Source organism: Podospora pseudopauciseta, chromosome 4 (genome assembly GCF_035222475.1).
Source record: "Podospora pseudopauciseta strain CBS 411.78 chromosome 4, whole genome shotgun sequence".
NCBI classification, from domain to species: domain Eukaryota; kingdom Fungi; phylum Ascomycota; class Sordariomycetes; order Sordariales; family Podosporaceae; genus Podospora; species Podospora pseudopauciseta.
Genome location: NC_085894.1, coordinates 2,583,731 through 2,608,569, shown reverse-complemented (window position 1 = coordinate 2,608,569; position 24,839 = coordinate 2,583,731). Strand labels below are relative to the sequence as shown.

Below are 24,839 nucleotides of genomic sequence, written 5' to 3'. Positions count from 1 at the left end.
GCGATAGCGAAACGAAACAAACAGCCTTATCACAGGGCCCCTCTCCGAGATTCAATTGCGAGAAACATAATTGTAAGCCGGCGATAACGGTCGCGTGTGTACGTACCCCTGGGGAAAAACACTCGCTGCAGCCCGCTGTGGGGCGGCCAACGGTAAGCCCAGATCGAAAAAGAGCCGGGCCTGATGACTGCCCGGCGCCGGAACCTGGAATGTCTTCCGCATGTAGCTGCGGGGCCCCCTGCTGCTGTCCGCCCGTTTGGGAATACTTGTAACGTAATGGTTCGAGTCAGTCACTCGCTCTCTCCTCCAGAAAGACAAGGACAAAATAAAAATGCCGACTTATGCTGCTGTCGCAGCCAAATGCACGACACACACGACACCGACACCACACCAGTTTTGAATCGGAAAAGGCGGTCATGAAACCAACTTGGCAAACGCTTGGGGATTTCTTGGATGGCATGGCCCTCTGCCGATTATTGCTGATTTGACGAGGCTGGTGTTACCATCCGACTCTTTTTCGTTGTGGTGTTCCATTTGTTGTCTGCGTAGTTCTGTTCGTCAAACATTTGCTGTCAGTCCCGTCTCTATCATCATCATCATCATCATCATCATCATCAGTCTTCCCCCACAGAACATCATGTTACAACCCCCTCCAAAAACTTTGACACCGCCATGTTGCCTGCCGGAATCTCTAAAAAACAATTGGATGAACAACAATCCGATGTGGTGTGAAAGAAAATTGACGAGCATTCGATATGCCATGTGCCACCCTTCCCTTCCCACTCATCATCATCATTCCGCTGAACCCCTCCATCCATCCATCCATCCATCCTGCCCCCCCACCCCGCAATGCGGAGAGGAGACATCCACAGGGTCCCCCCCCCGGCTGCTTTGTGCGGTTGCACGCACACGGCAGGGCCGCGGGGGTTCTAATTCTGGGGTTGAACAGGAGGTCTTGTTCTACCCCAAGGCTGAAGCTCAAAAGAGGTCAAGTGATGCAGAACATATAACCCGTCCTGATCCTCTACTGTCGTGCGACACATGTGTCGGGTGGAACCTTGTTTCTCTTTTGTTGAAGGAACAGACCCTATATTGGAGAACTTGTTGTTGGAGTCCCAAAAGCACGTGTCGAGGGTGGAAATCTGGGGTTGTTTTCCCCAGGATGAAGCCCGTCATCAAAGTGTGTGTGTGTGGGGGGGAGGAGGGGTTAGTTAGCAGCCAGCAGCCAGCAACCGTTGCCTTGATCCAGATCTAGTGTAAATGTATCAGTTGGAATCTTCTTTTTGTTCAACGCTTTCTGAAATTGGCCAATCTGAGGCCGGATAATACTTTTGCTACTATCGACTGTAATGTATGATTGACATTGGGAAAGGACCGATTCATTGTGTGTTAGTCGGCCGGGAATTGCTATCTTTGGCCAGAAGGGTACCATATCATGCACACCTCCTTGTAAACCACCCTCTCTGTCTCTTGTCGGCCCGGAATTTGCATTTCGAAACTGTCAATAGCACGGAATCCAAGTCGTTGATAAATAGAGACAGCCACATCGGTGCTCTCCAGGTAGACCGCCAGGTTGTCCTCCTCGGCCAGCTCCAACACCTTCCGAGTCAACTGCGTACCTATCCCTCTACCCTGATATTCAGGATCCGCACAGACAAAACTCAATCCTAACCCATACAGTCGATTAGCTTTGCCTGAAAACATCGGAGGAGGCGGCCCGGCCCGGGTGACGATTATCATGAAAACGGACGTAAACAAGGCTCCCCTCGGAGATTCTCGGAGCCAGATATTGATGACGGCATTGCAACTTCCCCAGACTTTGCATATCTGTCTAGGATACACCCGCGCCGCCAAGCAACGCCAGCACGGGATAAGCTGGTGGGAGCACACTTACGGTAGCAAGGCGGCTCATCTCGCACCGATCTCTCCTTGGCTTGCTCGGCGAGCGAAGCGTATTCATCCAAAAACCGACGGCAGCATCCCTCCAGGTGAACAATATCGCCCCTTTCAAGCTTGACATCCTGGGGATGGGATGGGGAGGTCCATTTCACGAACCCAGTCACCGGTCCATCTGGGCCATCCCGCGAGACCAAAACACCAGACACTGCGTCGCGAATCTCGTCGAGCGTCTCGGCCTCGAGAAAGCGGCGAAGCGCCTGGAGACCTTCTGGCGTGGGAAACTGTGCATGCAGGAGTGGGTTCGAACCCATGGCGGAGATGTGGATTTCTGCGATGCGCCCGGCATCAGCCTCGGAGGGCCGGGAGATGACGATATCGTGACCCATTGCGGCGGTACACACACACGCACACACACACACACACAACGCTGGTCGTTGAGGTTGTGGTGGAGCGGTGGGTGACCGACTGGTCTCAGGCTGAGATGGTCCAGTTTGCCCAGAGAAATCATGTGACATAGGGCACTGTGTAGCCACTCATGGATCGTCGAGTCCTGAATGGCTCCAGGTTGGCAGGGGTGAAGCCGAGGCGATGCTGGTGGCAGAGGACCGGGTGTTGAGTTTGTCCTCCTCCAAAGACTCCCGCAGCATTTGACATGGCTTCTCCAACCAGGCCGACCACTCTGGGCCGAGCTGGTTGAGGTGAGTGGCGACCGACGTCAACAGAAACTGGCCCGAGTTTCCAATCAGCCAGATGTCACGACAGAAATGCAGGGCGACATAAAAGTAGGCGAGTATGGCCAGCGCTTCAGGCTTGCCTACCTCGACAGCGTCGACAAAGGGTCTAGGAATCATCACACTGCTAAAGTCAGTCATTGTCTCACGATTCGTGCGAAGTCAACTTACGCAAAACTGCACAACATATGAGCTCGGCTGCGATAGTTGGGCGTGGCATCAAACACCCACTGGAGATACTTGAGGACCTTGAAAAACGCCTCCCGCTGCCCGTCATCCAGATTTGGGGATTCCCGAACTCGTTGTTTGATGTCGTCGCAATCCGAGCCCCCGTCATCATCACTGATCTCATACCAACGAGGGACGATGTGGTCAAAGAGGATGCTAAGCTCCGTCTTCTTGAGATCTTCCCAGTGGCCTTCCATGACGGAAAGAATGCCTCGATGGAGACGAAAGTATCCTGTAAGCCTGGCCAGGTTGGAGGGATAGGTGTCGTCTTGGTACGCCAGCATGTCGCACAAGGCATGGAAGCCTAGGATCGCAGAGAACAGGAAGACGGGCACTCGTCGCTCGATCGACTGGGCAAAATGCTCGACATCGAAGCTGTTGAATAGAGACAAGGCTTGCGTCTGAAGCTCAATGGCAAGGTCGTGGTAGTAGGCCGTGTTGCCGGTTCCGGTCATGCTCAGATGCCGGCTTGCCATTGCGAGGATCGAGTGCAAAAGAAACGGCTCTCGGAGGGCAACTTCGATAATGATGCGTTTCAGTCCACCATCGTAATCGACAAACGGATAGATGACCGAGTGGTTGGTCACGTAGTGATAAAACAGCTGCATGTGCACGATGTCGACTTTGCCGTTCATGTCCCCAGTGTGAGGAAAAGTTCGCACGTCCAGCATAGGTGGTGCTGGTGCCTCCGGCGAGAGAGCCGGAGCGGGCATGCTGTGGTCCGAGGCCGCCACCGAGGCAGGGGTCGAGACGGAGCCTGGGAAGGGCGTCTGTTGAGATACCGGCGCGGGGCTCCCTGAGGTCTCGGAAGGTGATTGATATCCAGGGGTCGAGTACTGGCACTCCCTCTCCACAGTCGTGCAGTTGATGCACCGTGGCCGGGTTTCATCGCACTGCAAACCGTTGTCGGCGGTTGAACATGTTTCTGTATAGTGACCGAGCACAACTCACCTTGATATGCCGCTTCTTGCACTCCAGACATCCCCGGCGTGATTTCTTGTGGCGTCTGCGCATCATTTTGAATGCTTTCTGCCAAGGTAGACCTTGTAGGCGGGATTAAGGTGGTCAAGACTTGGCTGTGTTTGTTTGCGGCGATTGAGCTTCGTCATGAATGCTTCTATCGTTATATGTCAACGGCAGCCAATCCCTGTGGACCAAAGCCGCGTAGTCGTAATTTCCCCTCTGACGCGGAGGCCACGCAAAGCATGTTCGAAGAATCCATTCATAGCCACGGGAGGGTCTCAGCAGCTGGACCGTGCCGCCAAGACCGGCGTTGACAGGGGTATGCGCGCCCAGCAAATGGAACCACCTCCGGCGGCCGTCGATATCGTCAAGAGCTTTCGATGACAACACCGCACAGACAGGAAATGCCTTACTGTATTCCAGGGTAGAAGCCTAAGGCAGCTGGGTATCGTCGTCTGGTGGTCGTTCCCAACGACGCTTGGGGTTGGCCGGCTTGTTCTTGGACTTGCCCTGGTGCCGGGCACCACCACCGACAAAGTTCAGAACCCAATCTCGAACCCGGCGTGTCTTGTCCAGCTGGGGATGCCGGTTGGTCGTGGACGCTAGATCCGATGCTGCGTAGTGGCCGCCGCTCTCTTGGGAGTCGAGTTTCACGCGGTAGAGAAGGTGGACCTTGGAGAGATCCTTGCGGAGACTGGACCCATAGACATTTTTCAGAAACACATTCAGCCCAATGTTCTGCATTAGGACAATGTCTCCGGGCCGCAGTCCGGCAAGGCAGCTTTTCTCAACATCATCTGATGGTAGCCAGTAGGTAACGGTGAAACCAGCTCTGGTCTCGTCACCAACCAAAATCTCCACCAGATGCTTTGAGCCCCATCGGGTGTTGACAACTCGAGGCCGGGCAACCGAGATGATACCTACAATCAAGTTGACGCTCGCGGTCTGCGGCATGATCTTGGTAAGACACGAGGCTGGTGGGATATCTTTCAGGTCGGTGAGGTGAGAATCTCCCCGAAAAGGCAACGGCCCCCTCGCGGGCTCGTGTTGGCTGGGGCCATCAGACAGAAAAGAGGTAGTCTCGTTGCTGATACAAGAGTCTGACTGGTCGCTTTGGCTGTGGTGATTGACAAGGTGGGAAGAGGGCATCTCCTGATGGATTGCTATTGAGTGCTCGTAGAGCTGTGACAACGCATGGTTCTGGGACTCGGCCCGAGACTGAAACTGAGATTGAGATTCTCCGTTTCTGGTCGATGCGAAAGAGGCAGTATATACTGTTGTGAAGAAGTCGGGTCCCGTCCCTGGAAGAAAGTCTGCTGATTCATCGTAGCAGGGGTCAAGAGCGACCTGCTTCTGGCGGTCGTGTGGGATATCAGTCATCTCCAGTGTCAACGATCTCCAGGCAGCGTGACCCTCGATTGCTGGACGAGGCTGTTGGCTGTCTGTTGTGATTCCTGCAAACCGGGCAATCGGATCGGAAAAGGCTGACAGCAGCCCGGATTCCCAATCAAGCGTGCTACTCTCGGGAGCGCCAGTAAAGATCAGGACTTTTGACGGCATCATGTCGATTGGATGTTGTTGTCAAGATGTCAGATGTCAGATATCAGTCTTCAGTCTTGTTAGATTGGGGGCACAAAGTTAAAGTGGGGATGGCACGGGTGGTGCCGCTGAGGTAACAGGGTGTGATGGGAAAGCGGGGACAACAAAAGTCCAGCTACACCAGATGCCGATTATCGAGGAATTGTCGAGTAATTGTCAAGGAGTTGTCGAGGAGTTGTCAATGCGGCCGGTCAGACAAAACCTGACTGTCTGCTCAGATGGTCTCGGGCGGTCTCAAAGCTCTTTGACTGTCTTGATCAGGGAACGTTGCTCGGTTGCTTGATCCATCGAGTGATCCGTGCTCTAAGCTGAAAAGTCCGAACTAAAGAGAACACTCTGGGTTAGACTGATGATGTCCGCCTTACCTTGCTCCAGCTGCTGATCGATCCACCGGGAAATTTGGCAGTTTGGATATCAACAGCTCCACCGATTCGCCCAGCAAACTGAACTTGTTGTGTACTGCACCACCACCACTGCTGACCTGACGACGTATCACCAAGGCAAAAAGAAGCCATAGCTTTGCTGTCACGGCGGCATAATATTAATACATCATTCTGAACCAGTGGTTTTCAGCCACCAACCCACTCCAAATACCGGATTCTCTCCACCTTGTACCGGATCCAAAAAGGCAACCCGACCAGCTCTTATAGCTCAGCGGGCCCCCCGATACTTCTTCGACCACGCTTCAAACACTGTTCATCTTTAATCGACACCATGGTACCACCACCTTGGGACCGAGCTCCTGAAAAGGACACCTTATTTGTCCTGGTGACAGGTGCCAACAGGTAAGTCTCAATCCATCCCATCTCGAACGTTTAAGCTCCCAGCGGCCCCTGACATCTGCCCCAACAGCGGCATCGGCTTCGGCATCTGTCAACGCCTCATCGACGATTACCTCTCCACCCGCTCCCTGACCTCCCACCTCATCCTCATTCCCACCACCCGCTCGGCCAAAAAGTCCCAAGAAACCGTCACCGCCCTCCGCGCCCACGCCCAACAGTTCGCCGAATCCTCCCCCGCCCTCCGCTCCCGCACCGGCCAAAACTACGACCCCCACCAAGCCACCCGCCGCATTCACATCCTCTCGGTCCAACTCGACCTCTGCAACCTCCCCACCATCACCGCCGCCGCCGACCAGCTCCTCCATGGCACCCTCTCCTCCTCCCCCTCCACGTCCCCCGACTTTGAATCCCTGGAAGACGTCAAGATCCCCCGGTTGGACTCCATAATCTTCAACGCCGGCATCGGCGGCTGGTACGGTCTCAACTGGGGAAAGGTCGCCCACAACATCCTCACCAAGGGCATCGTCTCAGCAACAACATGGCCGACCTTCAAGGGGGGCAACTCGGGCCAAACCATCGCCCCCGTCCCGGGGAGCAAGGAGACAATGGGAGAAGTCTTTTGCGCAAACGTCTTTGGCCACTACCTCTTTGCGCAGAAACTGGTCCCCTTGCTCTCCCGCCCCAAGCCATCCGCCCTGCCCCCCGGAAGAATCATCTGGGAGAGCAGCATCGACGCAGACTGGGACACCTTTTCCCTGGACGATTTTCAAGCCCTCAAAACCGACGCCGCCTACGAGGCGACCAAACGACTGACTGACGTTTTGGCGCTGACGTCGTCCCTCCCGACGTCGAAACCGTACGTGGATCAATATTTTTCTGTGGCGGAAGACGAGACGCCACCCAAGATGTACCTAGCGCATCCGGGCATCGTCCAGACGACGCTTTTCCCGCTCAACGCGTTCATGTTTTTTTGGTATCAGGTTGTGCTTTATCTGGTGAGGTGGCTGGGTTCGCCGTGGCATCCGATCACGGGGTACAACGGGAGTATGGCGCCTGCTTGGCTGGCGCTGCAGGAGCAGGAGGCGTTGGATAGTGAGCGGGCCGAGAGGGTCAAGTGGGGGAGTGCGGCGGATCGGTGGGGGAATGTGTATGTCAGGAAGACGGAGGTGGATGGGTGGGGGTGGGAGGGGAGGGTGGAAGATGTTGAAGAGTTGAAGGAGAAGGGGTTGTTGAGTGGACGGAAGGGGGGGATGGAGATGGTCAAAGAGGAGAGGTTGGTAGAATTCAAGGAGTTGGGTGGAAGGGTGTGGAAGAGGTTGGAGGAGTTGAGGGGGGAGTGGGAGAGGAAGGTTTGATAGTTGATGAGTGATGGGTGCAGGGGAGGGAGGGAGGGTTATTTTTCTTGGATATTTACTTTGTAATGGTAATGATGAGCCGGTTCTTGGTGGTTGCCGAGCAAGTCTTTCCGGTCAAGACACGCTCCAATATTGTGCTTTTGACGAGGTATGATGTGCCTTTGATGAGGTGTGCTTTCAGAGCGCGTCTTGACCGAAAAGACTTGCTCGGCAATCATTGGTAACCGGTGTTTTGGAGGTGATGGTGGTATTTTCTCTTCTGATAATTATGAGAAGGAAGGGGGTTGTTGGAATATATGAATGACTATCAAGATGGATGAAAGACAGCGGCATCCTCACTGCAAAACTGTTGATACACACAAGTAGGTTGACCCCACGTCATGTTGTAAAACTATGCCTTCAACGATGGTCATTGCGCCTTTTCAAGATAGTGGTAGTAGGGGGGGATGGATATATGCCCGGTATGGGACATTGTACCGACTAGGTAAGGTATGCCAATGACTGGTGTAACCTAATGAAAGAAATGCGGCCAAGATGGATGGAAAACTGAGTTGGGGAAATGTTGCTGAAGAGAAGAATGGGAGAGAAAAGTTTTTAAATGGGTGAAGGGGGGTTTTGTTATCAAGTAGAGCAAACCCTGAAACGCCTTTACTTTATTATTTAGAACGGCACCGGAATTGTCTACCTAGAACGGGACCGGTGCCTCCTCTTGTAAACTTAATACTCCACCATCTCGGCCGCACTCACTCACACTCACCACCCCCCCCACGATCCAGCATCACCCCTTCTTTCCTATCTATATATCCCTTGTTGCCATGACAGCCTCATTCAATCCAATCTATACCTCCCCCCCCCCACCGAGACCCGTCCTCAGCCCAACCCTACCTATCACTCCCCCCTCTTCTCCCTCCCCTTACCCCCTCCACCCCCCATACTTCTCCCTCCCGCCCGCGACCCTGATCGGATGCGCCTCGGTATTAAACACAAACCGATTCTCAAGCCCGGCCTTCACCTGCCACGGCGCCTCCTCCGCAAAGACCAAATAAGCATACTTCATCACCTCCGCAAACCAAAAACTCTCCTGAAAATCCGTCCACCCACCCCCCTCCGGCAAGTTGACATCCATCAAACTACTATACCCGCTCCCAACCCTGCACGTGGCATTCACAGCCAAAAACGCCTCCCAAACCCACTCCTGATATTTCTGATTGCCAGTCGCCCGGTAGGCGTAGTAATAGCTCTCAATCACCTCAGGACGCAGCTGATACCCCCCGTTCGTAACCCAGAACCCAGCCCGGCTGTACATGAGTTTCTGATGGGTCGGGGGAGGCGAGTTGTTGCTTGCGTTCAGGGGGGCGGTGTTATCCTGCCATTGGAAGATTTCCGGTCCTATTCCCGTGAGGGTGCCGGTGTAGGTTGCTCTGCACCCGGCGACGAGGTCGAGGCCGAGGCCGAGGTAGGCTGGGGAGTCGAGGGTCAGGCCGCCGAGGATGAAGTTTCCCCCGCTGAAGCAGGCGAGGTGCTCGGAGAAGTAGTGCAGGGTGCGGTTGCGCCACATGGCGAGGAAGGTTAGGTCGGGCCGGGTGGTGGGGTGGGATGTCAGATACCGGATGGAGCTGTCGGCCGCCAACACCCAGCGGTCGCGATAGACGGAAAAGCGGGAGGGGTCGTAGAGGTACATCTTGATGAGATATTCGTAGAAGCTATCTGTGCCGCCGCCCCAGCCGCCGGCGCCGTCTTCAAAGAGGCCGGTGTCGAGGTTGAGGGAGGAGCCGAGGAGGCCGGGGAAGGGTTCCCCCATGGCTGGGTTTTTGGGGTGGAGGAGGTACTTTTCTGCCTTTTGGGCCAGGCGGGCGTATTGAGGGTCGCCGGTGAGGTCCGAGAGGCGGGTCCATTCGAGGACCAGGGTTCCGGCTGTGGCGAGGCCGTTGGAGGTTGAGCCCTTTTTGCGAGGGGGGGAAAAGAAGAGGTCGTTGTCGGGGATTCCGGTCGGGGTGTCGAAGGCGACTTTGAGGTTGTCCGCCAGGCGGACAGCCTGGTGGAGGATGAGGGAGGTTTGGTGGGTGCTGTAGTCGAAACGGGGTTTCAGGGGGCCGGTGAGGAGGTCGTAGGCAGATAACAGCCCACCTAGATATCGAATCGTCGTCTCAAACAACGACACCTCACTGTCGGTGTGGTTGAAGTTGATGTCGGGGATGTAGCGCAAGATCTGGTCAATGATCTTGTGTTCCCCCATGATCAACGCCGTGCTGAAGGCGTCGACAGCACTGGCTCCCCATCCATTCCTGTCATCCTCGAACGAATTCGACACAGGCCTCAGCGAATCATGAGGAAACGCATGCTTGTAGTAACCATCCCACGAAATCCTGAAAGCCTGCTTGACAGCATTCGCCCTCTTGCGGTCAGGGCGGTACTTTGGTTGCCGATGAGATGGGAGCTTCTGGTTTGCTGATGCTGGCTCCGCTGAGGGCCAGGCCATATGTTGTCGTTGTTGTGGTGCTTCTGCTGCAGCCACCACCACCACCACAACGGAGTGGCTTGCCGCCAGAAAGGTGGCCACTCCACAGAGGATACGCATGGCTGTTTATGCTTATTCCTCTCTGGGTTCTGTGAAAGGAAAGGTGACAGTTCAAAAGGGAGGGAGGGATGTCCGTCTGACCAAGGGCGAGAAGGCGAAGGTAGGTATAAATCGCCAATATAGCCTCATGAAGCACTGTGGTAACAAGAAACAAAACGACGAGGCTCAATCAGCAAAACCAAAACCTAAAGGGAGAGGAGTGCAGTATGATATAATAACCCACCACCGCAAGAAACACACCCATCCAAAATCCCCCGTTGGCAATGATGAGACAAGAGAACAAGACCCAAATTGTGCGAAGGGAAAGGAAAAGATGGTGGTCAGGAATGCCACCCCGGGGCAAGACATCATTAAAACCAGAATCAAACCACTCACTCCCCCCTCCTGCCCCTACCTTACTCAAGGCAGGCAGACACATGGCTATCTACCTCCCCTACTCATGGTAGTAAGCAACCTGACAAAAAGTAGATTGCCCATCCCATCCCATCTCACCCACCCAACCTCCTCCTCCTCCTCCAAAGCACCCACGCACACACACACATGCTGGCGAGTCGGACGACATATGTGGACCAAACACCGTCCTGCAATGCAAGAATGGTTGACCCATTGCTCGCATGCAGCAGGTAGGAGGCCGTTGCACACTCCACCACACCAAGAGCCAAGGTGAAGTGTCGAAGTTAAAAACAAAAAAAAAAAAAAAAAAAAAAATGCTGTCCGGAAAATGCCATGTGTGTGTTTCGGTAGAATCTTTTGGCGGCTCGTCGATGTTGTCGTTGACGATGATGATCTGGCTCTGTGTAAGTCAAAATAAATGCCGAAGGGTGTAAGAGTATAGCTCAATGGAAATAGATCATGATTGGTCAATCCTTCTCAGACCTGCCTAATCCAGCAGGAGCTCAAAGAGTGAGTGAGACACAAGCAAGCATACACGATAGAATTCGAATGGTAGCACTGAGTGGTAAATGATGATGATGATGATGAGACAGTCTTCTGACCTAGCCCATATGACGAGATTGCGCCGTCCGATCTACCAGACGAACTCGATGAGATGACCAAAACTTGAATCCCCCGGTGCCTGACTAGACAGCTAGGTCCCATCCCCTTCGGATGGTGGTTTTTTTCTTCTTTTTTTTATTTTCTTTTTTTCGCGGATCGATTTGACATGACCTTGCTGAGATCCAGGTACCGCAGCAAAACAAGCATTTCAGGTATCAAACTCGCCTTGGATAGAACATGTGAACAACCCCCATCCAGCCGTGTCACCCTGCGTGATACATTGCTGATCAGTACCCCCCCCAAAAAACGTGCTTATATTCCAGAGTTGTATGACTGACAACATCACCCTGCACCTTTCCTCCTTTAAACCCGCCTCCCCGCAGCAGGAATCCGACGTGAGCTTCATGCATGAACAGCGTCACAGGGCGTCAACCATGTGGACCACCCTCTCGATACTACTGCAGCCACCCGCAAGCCCTTCCCGTCCAAACTGCTACTGGGCAGATGATCAAAGTCTCTTTTCCAAGACTCATGAACTCTCCCGAGGCAAACCCAAATCCGTTCAAAAAAAAAAAAACCGATGTTTGCCGTCTAAACCTGATGCTGTCCATTCCTTGAGCAACACCAAAAACCCCATATGTATCCCAACATAGTTCCCAATCTCACATATCCACGTAGCTGGTCTCAGCTGTGGGACATGATTACTCCAAGATGGGCAAACCGCCGATACGGGACCTCTCACGGCAGGTCCGACCTGAAGAATAACCCAACCTACTTTGGTTGTTCAACAGGCACCGCACCAAAGCAGAGAAACCTGAAAAGCACTACCATGCCCCTGACTAGCAAAAATGCCGAACAACACATTTCGGTGCTAGCAGCATGCAGTGTCGAGGTGTACAAACCCAGGGTTCCGCCTGGTGCTGTGACGTGTAGTGCTGTTGTCACCGAGGATGTTCCAACCCGAAGCCACCTGAAGCTCGCCCATCTAACCATTGTTCCTGAGCTTTGCCAACGCAGCAGCAATCCCCTCACTGAGCTCAGGCTCCTTCCTCTTCGCAGCGGGAGCGGGAGCCGGAGCCGGAGCAGAACTCGAACTCGCCGCAGCCTGACTCACCCCTTGCTGCCCCCGTCCCCCCCCCTCAACCACCCTCATGGCCTCCTCCCCCTCCTCATCCTCATCCTCATCATCATCACTCCCAAACCTCACCTCTCCCACCACTTCCAAGCTCTTCCCCACCCTCCTCACCGCCCCCCCACTCGTCTTCCTCACCCCTCCCCCCCTCCCCCCCCTCACCCCTTGCGTCCCCCTTCCAGCACCACCACCACTCGGCACCCCCCCGATAGAAACCGCCCCCCTCAACACCCCCTTTCCCCCCTCCCTTTTCCTCCCCTTGAACGGAGCCTCCACTGCCCTCCTCCAAGCCTTAACCTTCCTCTCCCCCCACCCCCCCACAGTCCCCAGCGTCTCCACATCAGCATTAACCGCTCCCCTCAAACTCCCAAACGTCCCCACCAGCGCCACCGCATCCGCCTTGTTCACCACCCTCGGCACAGTCACAAACTCAACCAACCTCTCCGCATACCCCGTCGCCTGCTGCCCCTTTATCCCCGCCGCGCTCGCATGCTCATAGCTTTTATACAGCTCGAGATACCGCCCTGCCTCGGCCGCCGACCAACATAAAATTACAGTGACGTTATTCACAAGGGAAGTCTTGGAGAGCTCGCGGAGGGAATCCTCGTGGTTGGGAATGTCGACAAGCACCAACAAGATCCGGAGGAGGAACCTTTGTTGGAGGAGGCGGATGCGGGTGTAGATGTATTCTGGGTGGAGGCGGTGGTATTTAAGGCTCAGGAAAAGGGCGCAGGTGGTCGCCCCGAGGGCATAGTCGGCTGGTATGTCTGAGTACTCCCACGGTATGGACTTTATGCAGGCTAGCACTGGGTTCCCTTTTTGCCGCGGGGATACGAGGATTGAAGACCCCGAGCCGCTGGCTCGGGAGGGGAGAAGTTGGGGGGTTGGTTGGACTATTTTTGGGGGACCTGACGCGGTGGAGGCGTGCCGTTGCGGTGGTGGTGGTTTTTCTACTCGCTGGGGGGTGGGTTGTTGGATTTTGAGTGGGAGAAAGGCGGGCGGGCCCGGGGGTCGCTGTTGTTGCGGTGGCGGTGGTAGTGGTGGTGGTGGTGGTAGTGGTTGTTTGTTGGTTTTGTTGCTATTCAAAGAAGTGATGGCATCGGCTGAGGAAGCCAGGGCATCCAAAAACTCGGCGTCGGCGCCAAAATCGTCGTCCATTTTTGTGGTGGTGGTGGTTGGTGGTGTTCTCTCTGTCTGGCGATGGACGATGGCTTCGTTCGTTCAGTGACGCGCCGGGTGGGGCTTGGAAAGCCGCGCTGACACGTGCCAAGGATCGGGGCTTCGGCAGTTGGCCAAGCGAGAGTGGAGACGACGTCACAGCAGTCGCTAAAAGCGGGGGGTTGAAGGTGCGGGGGCCATGAGAATCATCACCAGTGTCACTCTCGAGATATTGAAGGGCAGTTGATATCCTAGCAGAATATTTGTGCTTGTGATGTGATAAAACATGCCCAAAACGCCTCGATATCCAACCGTTCTCAGGGCATCACTTTCCAGTTCTAATCCAGGTCCTCCGTCTCAAAGCTCCTCCCCATAATCGCTCTCGCTATTTCGATCAACCCCCGTCAAATTATCATGTATCGAATACAACGCCCTCAACCAAAAGTTCAACATGCCCTCCAACGCACCATACTCCTCACACCCCAGCCCAGCACTCCCCAACTGATCCCTCAGCCGTTCATAAGCCTCAATCATAACCCAAACCTGCAGCGCCGACGTCTCCGAATTCGTCCTGCTAGGCCGACTAGCCAGCGCAGAAGCCAGATCCCTCGTAAGCAAATCCAGACATATCTGCAGACTCAGATTATCAGTCGCCGGCGCATTTGCGATGCTGCCGGGCGGTGGTCGGGGTGATGGTTCCGGGGAGAAGGACACAGGCTTAAAGTACACCGTCTCCTCCTCGAAGCTCACCAGCGTCCCATCGTCTGATATCGGTGAGCCAGAAGCCGTATCCACCGGGCGGGGGGCTCTCAATTCATCCCGCAAATGGTCTGAACTTTGTTGGCGTCGGATGGATAACCGCCTTTCTTGGTGAGATGGAGGCGGTTCTGAATGGGATTCGGAATGTGACGCCTCACGAGCTGCGTTGTCTGATTCCAAAAGGGCCCGGTATTGTTCTGCGATGAGTTCAACGGTTGATGCCCTGGCCAGCGCGTTGCTTGGTCTGGGAATGCCCTCCAGCTGTCCTATTGAGAATATGGGTGTCTTGGCTCGCCGTCTCATGGCCGTCATGGGACTTGCTGGGGCTTCCGAGTTGGAGCACATTGACATTCGCTTCTGGGCGTCGCTGTCGCTAATGACGAGGTGCGAAAGTTCGGGAACAATCTGGCCTTCGTGTAGGGTATCTCGTGATTCTGCTGGCTGCAAGGCCTTCGAGGGCTCTGAGAGCGAGGGTTTTGAAGCCTCCGGGGACTGTGAGGGCTTCGAAGACTCCAAAGACACCGAAGTCTGCGATGTCTGCGCGGGTGTCACGGATTCATCCTGTGGATAAAAGCATCCCCCATTCTTGAAGAACTCTGACCATTTTGGATCGCTCAGGTCGGGAGATGGCAACGACAAGACAGGCGGCTTGTCTGCGGTTTCGCATTGATCATTCTTGGTGGATGCTGAGCTCGAGAAGCCGAGCCGCCAGGAAACGGCGCTTCGTTGTTTTGACACGGTCTTTCTGAGCTTCTTTCTGAGTTTCGGCCCGGCATGTCCTCCGGCGGGTGAGGCGACCAACAAACCGCCCTTGAGTTGCTCCATTGCTGATCAAAAGGAATTTCCAGTTTTAGGCAGTAGAAAACGTGAACAATGCGGGTTGATATCAAGGTAAGTGTGTAAGAGACACGGGTAGAACTTCCAGAATGACGGGTCAAGATGAAGGCTCATCTATGACTTATAAACTTGGACGGGAGTGTGGTGGGATTCGCATATGACGTCCGCACCAGCCCGGGGTCCAGCCCACTGACCCACCCATCAAGTGGTCTACTCGGGACTTGGGGCCCGATTTGGATTCTTGGAACACTGGACGAGCAGCCAACACCAAAACAGGATGCAGGCATAGTCCGTGCAAATCATCATGAGATTGAATCGTGGAATTATTCCTGTTGGACCCCCAGAGCGTCTGAGAAAAAGCCAAGACCCGCATCATGGGCAGGTGGCCCTGCCGCTGGGGGAGCGATCATGGTAGAAGAGTAGCCTGCACACAAAGTCCAGCCTGTCTCGAGTGTGTTGATGGTGGCGGGACTCCATCATCCGTCAGCGGGAGGGGTGTGCTCTGCACAAGAGCGTCCACTTGACTGCTGCAGACTGTCGGCCGAGATCTTAATAAAGTTTCCGTTCTGAGCCTTATAGGGCGGGACGCGACCTTCAACCCGTAGTGGAAGGGGGGATGCATAGATGGATGGTGGCAGGAAACATTAGAGCCATCCATATATGGTCTCGCGAGAAGCTAGGGATCTGAGTCAAGAAAAATGGCACCGCCGATGTTTTCTGCCGTCCACGAGACACTTTCTGAAAAAGGGGACGAAGGCCGGGGAACCCATCGGAATATGTCGTTAGATCTTTGAAGAGGAATGTCTTTTCTGGAAGCCTTCAGTTCTTCTTCGGGTCTCAGGGTTCTATTCGCTTTAACACTACAGGGCTCAAAATGCGGGGAAAGAGAAACCTCTTGATGGAAAACAATGGTTGGAGCCAATGCCGGCCATTTGCTGAAACGCGGAGTGCATGCATGCATTTTACCAAACTTGGGATCTCAAGGGCTGGTGATGGATAGCTTGTTGTTCACCCTAACCCTACGACTACACTTGTGCAATGTCGCTCAAGGGGCTGACGAAGGAAGAAAGAGACCGATTCGGTGCCGGGCATCCCGTAACCACAAGGAATATTCCGATGTCTCGCCCGGCGGTGACGTCTTGTACCGCTTGTGGATTTCTGTCAGCACCTTACTGACCGCAAATCTCAAGACCGACCCCGGAGTTCCCGGTAATCAACTTTACGCTTGAACATCTGACTCGAATTCCTAGACATCAGACTGTTTTCAACACCAACCCAAGGAAAACACATAACTCCGCCCCCGCCAAAAGCCTGGCCACTGGGACCAGCTGAAGGCCAGCCGCATACCGGGCACCCTTACCTCCGAAAGTCCGACCCGCCGCCGCCGCCGGGAGCTCACACCCTTTGGCGCCTGTCACCCTTAGCTCATGCTTGACAAGCTTCTTTATTCGTTATTCCAACAGCTTCGCAACAGTCAACAGACACGATGGCGAGCGGCATCAAATCACTCATCAACAGCGCCAAGGCCCTCTACATAGGCAACTCGGGCAGCAAGGCCGAGCTCCCGGACCTTTTTCCCGTCGTGGACAAGGAGATCGACGGCGAGGATTGCGACCGCGACTGCAACAGTTGCGTTGTCCAGTACCCAAAATCATTCAAGATTGACGAAACCGATGCGCTCTACGGCTTTGTGAAAGGATGGAGCACGCATGTTCTGGTTGCGACGGGCAAATCAGACTGGGTGCGCGATGTTGCGGATGAAAAGGGGAGCATCATGCAGGCCATCTCGCATGCCAAAGCTCCCAGCAATGGTGTACGCTCCCAATGGCTTCCGTCAGTTGATGGACAAACTTACTGACACGCATGTGACCATCTTCCAGCGCCTCATGATCTCTGCCTCCAACATTCCCACACCGCATCGGACCACCTCGTACTCTGAACCGACGACCGTCCTCGTACTGCCTGCCTTCGCCGTCGTCGAAAACGTCACACCTGCTACTGTGCCTACATTGGTGTCCATAATCAACGATTCACCTACCAACACCTCGCCACTCGAGCCAATTTCCATCCCCCCATCCATAACAGCCCATCTTCCAGAACCAACGCCTGCCATGCTGAAGGACATCACAACACGGCCGTCACCACATCGCGCTCTTATCCTGCTCTGCTCTCAAAAGACCCGCGATGCACGCTGCGGCCAGAGCGCGCCTCTTCTCCGAAAAGAATTCCAGAGGCACCTAGCACCACTAGGTCTCTACCGAGATTTAGACGATGAACGACCAGGGGGCGTGGGCATCTACTTTATCAGTCACGTCGGAGGACACAAGTACAGCGCCAATGTGATGATTTATCGGAGACCAGACGCATTCGGTTTGGACGAGGTGGAGCTGGGCAAGCTGACCGAGGAGGAGAGGCAGCGCGTGGTGCCAATCAAGCCACAGGAGGGCGAGGACGACTTGGGCGCAGCGCAATGCATCTGGCTGGCGAGAGTGAAGCCAGAAGACTGCGAAGGCATCGTCAAGTTTACGGTTTTGCAGGGCAAGGTGGTGAAACCACAAAGCCAGTTGCGAGGAGGGTTCGATAGAGGAAGAGGGTTGATGAGTTGGTAGTAGAGCTTGTAGATGGATGGATGTTGTTTGTTTACTTTTGGTGCTTGTCTAGAGCGGTGGGCCCTTGTCTGCTAAATCCAAGTTTTGTTGTTGATTTGCTTTGAAGTCAAAGGGTACAAGGGAACAAAACCATGGTGGGGTCAAATCGCGGGGCATGTACTCTGTATCTATCTTATCAAACGGCCTCGGCACGTCCAAGTGGTTCCGGTGTTTCGGGCCTTGATTTCGAGGCGCAATCACCCTGGCAACGGGGCGACCCCCGGTAAACAAGCACACAACCACCCTCATTGGGCCTACCAAAAGCCAGAACTGGGAAACTTCCAGCCAACCTAAGCGCAGGAAACATCCCTACTTTGTCCGCACCCACTTCACCCACTCACTCTCCACGCGCGCGTTCGACGTCACCCGAAGCAACACGCAGCAGCAGCAGCAGCAGCAGCAGCAGCAGCAGAAGCGCAAAGCATGGCATAACTTATGACCACGACCAGCACCGACACACCACACGACACGACGAGAGTGTTTTTTGTTTTTTCTTTTTGTGGGCATTTTTTCTAGTTGTCGTCGTCGCCGGAGAGAGAAATTGGCATTTTTGCATCGCAAGCGACCTAAACCGGGTGTGTTTTCAAGTCAAGCCCAGTTCAAGTCGAGTCGGTATTTCACTACCTACCAAGCATTTCTTTTCCATCTCAACGAAACGCGGGCTTTCAGGGAGAAGGATACAGCATTCCGAGGAACGACCTTGAGTTGATTGAGAGAGACAATTGGGCATCTCCATACCATGGTGCCCCCGCCGCTGGACAACAACAACAACAACAACAACAACAGCAGCAGCAGGGGAGAGGCATATGATGCTGCTGCTTACCCTTCCTCCCAACACCACCACCATCACCAGCGCAACAAATCCTCCGTCTTCCGCTCCTTCATCAGTGGCAACAGCAACAGCAACAGCAACAGCCACAGCCACAGCACTCCTACCCCCCCCGTCCACGGCCACCACCATCACAAGCGCAACAACTCCGACGGCACAACCACCCTCCCCCCACCAAACATAGCCACCAACCCAGGCTTTTACGCCTCGGAGCAAAACCTCGCCGCCATCAACCGCGCCGGAGTGTACCACGTAGGCTGGGAACCGCCCACCTCCCCGGTCATGCCCCCGACAAACCCAATCAGCACAAGCCGCTACCCCCCCATAACCCGGCACGGGTACGCCCTGGAGGAATTGGTTCAGAACCGTCAGGATAACACCCGCTCGCCCGCTGCTGAACGTCCACCCCCCGTCCCGAGAGGGCGGTTCGACCCGCAATACACCTCCAACAACCCCCCGCCATCCTCCCCGACAAAACTCTCTTCTTTTTCTACCCTCAAGGCGCTGGGGACTTCCAAACCGCCCAAATCATCATCCTCGCCGGTTAAGCCGAAAAAGGCGAAATCGGCCACCAATCTGGGGGGGTTGCTCCTCCGGCCGAAGAGTTATAAGAACCTCAAGAACGGGGAGGATGAGAGCGGGCAGGGGAAGGACAAAGAGAACCGCTCACCGGGGGGAGTGGAGAGTCCGCCCCCGATCTACGCCCAGTTTGCGAGCGGGGGGTTGAGCACCAGTCCGCCGGTGGAGTTGCCTATCAGGAACAGCAGCTCGGGGACTCATTCTGTGATTCCAGGTGGTGGGGACAAAGGAGGAGGGAAAGGGGAAAGGGGGGGGGATGGGGTCTCGAGACCGCCGATCACGACGAGGCCGGGGGGAATGGGGGTTAGGCCTCGGCCGAAGAGCTTCACGAGTTATGTTACGGGGAGTGGGCTGAGGGATAAGAGTAGGGAACGGGGGGAGGAAGAGCGGGGGAGGGAGAGGGAGAGGGAGAGGGAGAAAGGGGTGGGGATCAGTTTCAAGAGGTTGACTTGGGGACGGGGGGGGGATAAGAACAAGGATTCTGGGGGGGGGGTGGTGGTGGGGGAGAGGCCGCCGGCTGGTTTGAATAACCATTTGGGTGGAGGGTCGGGGAGTTCAAACAGGAGCAAGAGCACCACGCGGGTTCCCAACGGCGGGAGCGGCGGGAGACCCAGGGGACGAGCGGGGAGCAATACTGCCGACTTACCGGCTATTGAGCCGCAAGATATTGACAGGCATCTGGAGGCTATGCTTGACAGGAGGAACATCCCTGAGAATCAGCGGTACAAGATGAGGAATTTGTCCGACACGGTGAAGATGGAGTTTATTCGTCAGGATTGGGCCGAGATGGTGGCCAAGAAGAATGAGGAGGTGGGGATGGAGGGGAGGCAGAGTGTGAATCTCGCGCGGGGGTCGATGGATGTTGGAGCGAGGGGACGGCCGACGGAGAGGGAACTGGATGAGGCAGCGGCCGGGGATAAGTCGACAAAGAAGAAGAAGCACGGGAGGGGGTTGTCTTTGACGCTTGGGAGGGGGGGAGGTGGGAAAGGGGATGGCAGTGGTGGTGGTGGTGGTGGGGAGAAGAGCCCGACAAAGAAGAAGGGGGATAGTAGTCTCGGGAGGCATTTTAGGGGGAAGAGCAGCAGTGAGAGTTTGGTTGGGGGTGGGGAGAGTGGGGGGGAGGGACAGCAGGGGGGAGGGGGGGATGGACAGCAGCTGACGGGCGGGGGGCTGTATACTGGCTTCATAGCCAAGGTGAAGGGCCAGCAGCTGCCGGGGGACTTTGTGAGTTATTTGCGCAAGGTTCAGAAGCCGGAGCTGGTGGAGGTGGGGAAGCTGCACAAGTTGAGGTTGTTGTTGAGGAATGAGACGGTGGCGTGGATCGAGGAGTTTATCAGGCAGTGCGGGATGGAGGAGATTGTGGATTTGCTGAAAAGGACCATGGCGTTGGAGTGGAGGTTTGTTTTCCCCTTATTTCCCGCCCCTCTCGGTCATGTTACTAACACTTTTTTGACTCGCAAGAGAGGAACACGAAGACGCGCTCCTCCACGAAGTCCTCCTCTGCCTCAAGGCGCTCTGCACCACCTCGCTGGCGCTGAAATACCTCCACACCATCCACGCGACTCTCTTCCCCTCTTTGTTGCATCTCATCTTTGACCCCGAAAAGAAGGGGCCGTCCGAGTTCACCACGAGGAATATTATCACTTCCATCCTGTTCACTTACATCCAGCACGCGCCCTCTCCCGGCGAGAAAATCACCCGCGCCAGCACCGTTTTGTCTTTTCTCCGCGACCCTGACCCGATAAAAACAAGCCAGACAATCGAGTTCATCGCCCAGATGCAGAAACCGCGACCTTACCGGGTCTGGAACAAGGAGGTGGTCAACGTCACCAAGGAAGTCTTTTGGATCTTTCTGCACAACCTCAACATTGTGGCCTTGCCCCCTCCACGGGATGAGACCTCGCCTGAGATTGTGTTTACTCACGAGGGGTACATGGAGCGGCATTTCCCACAGGAACGACCTCCCGTTCCGGCGGCGCCCTATGTCGGGGGTGTGGAGTGGGACGCGACGAACTATTTGGCTTCTCATTTGGACCTGCTGAACGCGATTATTGCGTGTACGGGGCCGACGAGGGAGGAGAGGAATCAACTGAGGGAAGAGCTGAGGGTTAGCGGGTGGGAGAAGGCGATGGGGGGCACGATGAGGATGTGCAAGGAAAAGTTTTATGGGGGCGTTCACGATGGGCTGAGGACGTGGGTCAAGGCGGCGGTGGAGGACGGGTGGGATGTGAGGGATGTCAGGTTTGGTCCGCCGGTGGAGGCCAAGTCGAGGGGGGCGAGCCCGGCCAAGAAGCAGCAGCCGCCTGTCCAGCCGCCGAGGTTGGAGATGCCGAAGTTTGACTTTGGGCCGTTGCCGCAGGTTGTTCCGGCTGTTGTTGGGGATGGTGGTAGTGGGAGTCAAGGGGTTGGGTTGGGGATTAATACTTCTGTTGCGCATGTTGGTAACGGTGGTGGTGGTGGTGGTGGAGGTGGAGGGATGACGCCAAAGATTGGGACGCCCAGGGTGGGGGGGGTGGTGAAGGCGGATGATTTTTGGTTGTCTTGAGGGGGCGTTTGTACAAAAAGTTGTATGAAACCGAGGGTTAGGGGTGTGAGATCAAGAAAGGGTCAGGGTGGGATGACCTAGTGTTGGAACAGCAAGGAGGAGGGTTAGGGGTTGGGCATGAAGGACCAGGAGATGGACAGAGACGAGGAGGAACAGCACCACACACACATCCGCATCTCACATCACGAAACGACATGTACATGAACTGGAGTAAGGCTAGGGAACTTTTGTTTTTTTTTGCTAGGATTAATGCAAACCGGTTTATTGCCAACCTTAGGCTGACTTGGTATGGACTTGTCTGTAGAACTGGGCTCCATGTGTTGGCCAGCATGTGAATGGGCAGGTTTGCTCGTCCTCTTACTGTCACTGCTATTGTTGTTATTGCTGCAGTCGTGGTTGTGGTTGTTGTTGTTGCAGCTGTGGCAGCGGTGCTGAGTTGTCTCGACCTCGCCTACAATTTCATGATTTCTTTTTTTTAACCTTCTCGCCCCTCTCTACCCCCTTCGGCAAACATTCGCCTCCCAAGACGTGCGTCTCAAGGCATTTCCCGTATGCTCGCCACGGAAAAAGAGACACGGCTCCTGTCTGATCTAGACATCAAGGCCCATCATATCATACATGATCCCAAAACGGGAAGGGGTATCGAGCCGTTCGCGTACCGGATTTGTGTCGTCTGGGTGGTTGGTGGCTGACACAGACCGCTGCTTGTCTCCGCCACAATCGATGTCCTTGTGTATTTTTGAAAAAGTCCTAGAGGAGTGGCGAGATGGCAAGGACGGCAGACCTCCCCGCTGCTAGGCTCCCAAGTCAGCAGTATTGTCCGCTCTATGGGGTTGCTTCCGGGTATGGGGCACGAAGGCTGGAAGGTGTGGGCCACAATAGGCTCTGGGGTGAGAAGATAAAAAGGAGATTGCACATTCATCGGGGATGACTATGACTGGATTGACCTTGTTTCCTTCCCCACACACCCCCTCCCTGATCTCCAGATGCCGGGGATGTTTCTCTGTGTCATCGATATGATCATGGTTGGGAGTTCGGAGAGGCGTGTTTGGCTAATGAAGCTCTCGTCATGACTGTATGGTTGATGAAAATTTCATCATGTATTTACCACAAGAACCATTTTACCGAGACTCATCAGTACAACGCGCTCACCTGCGTCTTTCGATGCTCTTTGATCCGCTTTCCAGGAGGATGGGCCCAAGAAGCTGACCTGCCCGTCGAGGAATCCACATATTATGCTCTTGAGCTGGTGTCCGGGATAGCCGATATTCGAGTGTCCATAGGTCGCTAACGGCCTCGTCGGGGAGCAGGGACAACCGCCACATGCGTTGACAGGGAGGTCGGTGGGGAGGAGATTCTGTAGGTGCCCAAAGACCCAGCCGGATGTTTTGACCCCCTTCTGAGAGTCAGCTGAGCCGACAACAGACTGCTCTTGCTGGCCCGCAGGTGCTCCCTTCACCATGATGCCCAATCACACCGGCAGGTCGTGTGGACGGGAGTAGAGAGGGTGTGCTTGCGATTCCAATCAGTGTCTGCCTGGGGTGAGTTCGGTATCACCAACTCGAACCACCATCCCCCTGTTGCCCATGTCTGCCCGATGCTATAGGCTGTCTTGACCCTTGGCAGCCGGGAGAAGGGCCGGAGAAAAGGCAGGCCTTCTGGGGATAGAAGTGACTGATCACCCCCTCCTGTGGGAAGCCGAGCTGGCTTGCAGCTGTCGGAGAAAGATGTCCTGACTGAGGCGAGTTCTTGACAACGGCAATGCCTCCCGAGAGTCCCCTATACTTTCAGGCAGCATCGATCCCAGGCACAAGCATGCCCCAGCTTCTCTTTGTGCTGCTCCCTCTGACAGCGGCAGGTACGGAAACCACTTGACGCCCGATGACTCGAGACAGACAGGATCTCCGCGACTATCTTTTGTCGAATGCGTGCCAGCTCAGTAAATCTGTTCAGCCGCCGCCTATCAATCTCGGAGAGTGTTGTCCTTGAAAATCCTCTGGACGCAGTAGATTGTTCTCGGCCGTCTTGGGGGACCACGCACCCTCTTATAAGGAGAGGGATCCCGAAGCGAGGCGTCTCTTTTGATGATCAATACATCCCGATGGGGAAACACACCAGGCGAAACGGCTGTCGGGCTGCGCGGTCCTGTGTAGCGGATGTGTAGTGTGCAGGCACAGTTACGCAAGGATCCGCCTCCCGACAGCCCCAGAGCTAAGAGGCGATGTGCTGAAGATCAGGTCTGTGTTACTGTCAGGAACGGTCAACATCACGCTCTACTACTGCCGTATAACACTTAGCCACGAGTCTTACCGCCCGAACAACAAGATCGTTCCAGGGGGGTGTCGACAAGCAGTCCGGACGACCGCAGCCCGGCTTTCCACATTTGGGGGGGTGAGCTGGTGAGTCCGACGATGAACGAACGTGACCAAACCATCAAGATGCAGCCATGTACAGCACGGTCTTTCTCGAAGCACCGAGGCAGGTTCTCGCAAAAGCGGTAGGAAGACGTTGGTGCATGAGCTTGGCAGCGGGTCTCCCCCTGAATATGATGAGGATGTGGAAAACCTGACGAACAGCGTCTAGGGCACACGGAGACGTCGCGCTGGCGGCCATCATTGGAGTACAGAGGATGCAGGTTGGGTGATCCTGCGCATATCTCAGGAACCATGTCAGACTGGAGAGGCCGAGCTTGCGAGGCGGATGAGCAGTGATGAGGTGTGTCGTCGAGCGATGCGACATGAGGCGCCGGCTGATTGCATCTTCTAGCCGTACCCGGGGATAAAAGTGGCTCGAGTCTGGTACGAAAAAGAAAAACAATGACAAAATCATGCCCGGAGAAGCACTAGAAAGTTTTGCATCTTGGACCCTGAGACGATCACTGACAGCAGGGCTGAGATCTCCAGACACCTCAACACACATTGTCGTCAAAAGCGTGGAAAGAAGAACATGATCGGCCGGAAGGCTGCTGTCGTCCTGCTGCAGGAGAAGAGGAGAGAAAACCTGTACGTGTGTGCAAGTGGCACGGTGTTAGAACCGCGGTAGTTCATTGACCCGGGCCAAGCGCCCCAGACTAGGTATCTATTGGTCCGAGCTATGCTCAGTTGTTGTAACGGCGGTGGGCAGGACGTGGGCGAGACCGGACGGGTTCCCGGTTGGAAGACAAAAAGACGTCATGCTTCAATGGGCAGGCAGGCAGTCGGCATGAATGATGAAGAAGAGGT

At 55.1% G+C, this 24,839-nt stretch overlaps 8 protein-coding genes across 8 annotated transcripts; 3 read left to right on the top strand and 5 right to left on the bottom strand.

Annotated features, from left to right (window-relative positions):
- Positions 1 to 1,257: 1,257 nt before the first annotated feature.
- Positions 1,258 to 4,129, bottom strand: QC763_408090 (uncharacterized protein). The gene is given in 6 exon segments (XM_062912442.1): positions 1,258 to 1,667; positions 1,895 to 2,302; positions 2,315 to 2,364; positions 2,536 to 2,754; positions 2,802 to 3,751; positions 3,810 to 4,129. The coding sequence occupies 6 exon segments, from the start codon at positions 3,873 to 3,875 to the stop codon at positions 1,408 to 1,410; spliced, it is 1,953 nt and encodes a 650-aa protein (XP_062765922.1). The 5' UTR covers positions 3,876 to 4,129; the 3' UTR covers positions 1,258 to 1,407.
- A 124-nt stretch (positions 4,130 to 4,253) lies between these two features.
- Positions 4,254 to 5,384, bottom strand: QC763_408100 (uncharacterized protein; the record flags this gene model as incomplete). Its single annotated transcript, XM_062912443.1, has 1 exon — positions 4,254 to 5,384. The coding sequence occupies one exon, from the start codon at positions 5,382 to 5,384 to the stop codon at positions 4,254 to 4,256; it is 1,131 nt and encodes a 376-aa protein (XP_062765921.1).
- Positions 5,385 to 5,567: 183 nt separating this feature from the next.
- On the top strand, positions 5,568 to 7,571 carry ERG27 (3-keto-steroid reductase). Its single transcript, XM_062912444.1, has 2 exons — positions 5,568 to 6,205; positions 6,273 to 7,571. Exons 1-2 carry the CDS (start codon positions 6,135 to 6,137, stop codon positions 7,555 to 7,557), a joined length of 1,356 nt encoding a protein of 451 aa, XP_062765920.1. The 5' UTR covers positions 5,568 to 6,134; the 3' UTR covers positions 7,558 to 7,571.
- An 899-nt stretch (positions 7,572 to 8,470) lies between these two features.
- Positions 8,471 to 10,135, bottom strand: mns1B_1 (Mannosyl-oligosaccharide alpha-1,2-mannosidase 1B; the record flags this gene model as incomplete). Its single annotated transcript, XM_062912445.1, has 1 exon — positions 8,471 to 10,135. The coding sequence occupies one exon, from the start codon at positions 10,133 to 10,135 to the stop codon at positions 8,471 to 8,473; it is 1,665 nt and encodes a 554-aa protein (XP_062765919.1).
- Positions 10,136 to 12,116: 1,981 nt separating this feature from the next.
- Positions 12,117 to 13,421, bottom strand: RAD10 (ssDNA endonuclease and repair protein rad10; the record flags this gene model as incomplete). Its single annotated transcript, XM_062912446.1, has 1 exon — positions 12,117 to 13,421. One exon carries the CDS (start codon positions 13,419 to 13,421, stop codon positions 12,117 to 12,119), a length of 1,305 nt encoding a protein of 434 aa, XP_062765918.1.
- A 357-nt stretch (positions 13,422 to 13,778) lies between these two features.
- On the bottom strand, positions 13,779 to 15,005 carry QC763_408140 (uncharacterized protein; the record flags this gene model as incomplete). The annotated part of the gene is made up of 1 exon (XM_062912447.1): positions 13,779 to 15,005. One exon carries the CDS (start codon positions 15,003 to 15,005, stop codon positions 13,779 to 13,781), a length of 1,227 nt encoding a protein of 408 aa, XP_062765917.1.
- A 1,487-nt stretch (positions 15,006 to 16,492) lies between these two features.
- QC763_408150 (uncharacterized protein) lies at positions 16,493 to 17,690 on the top strand. The gene is made up of 2 exons (XM_062912448.1): positions 16,493 to 16,830; positions 16,898 to 17,690. Exons 1-2 carry the CDS (start codon positions 16,504 to 16,506, stop codon positions 17,624 to 17,626), a joined length of 1,056 nt encoding a protein of 351 aa, XP_062765916.1. The 5' UTR covers positions 16,493 to 16,503; the 3' UTR covers positions 17,627 to 17,690.
- Positions 17,691 to 18,404: 714 nt separating this feature from the next.
- Positions 18,405 to 23,169, top strand: QC763_408160 (uncharacterized protein; the record flags this gene model as incomplete). The annotated part of the gene is given in 3 exon segments (XM_062912449.1): positions 18,405 to 18,568; positions 18,587 to 20,470; positions 20,535 to 23,169. 3 exon segments carry the CDS (start codon positions 18,405 to 18,407, stop codon positions 21,616 to 21,618), a joined length of 3,132 nt encoding a protein of 1,043 aa, XP_062765915.1. The 3' UTR covers positions 21,619 to 23,169.
- Positions 23,170 to 24,839: the final 1,670 nt, after the last annotated feature.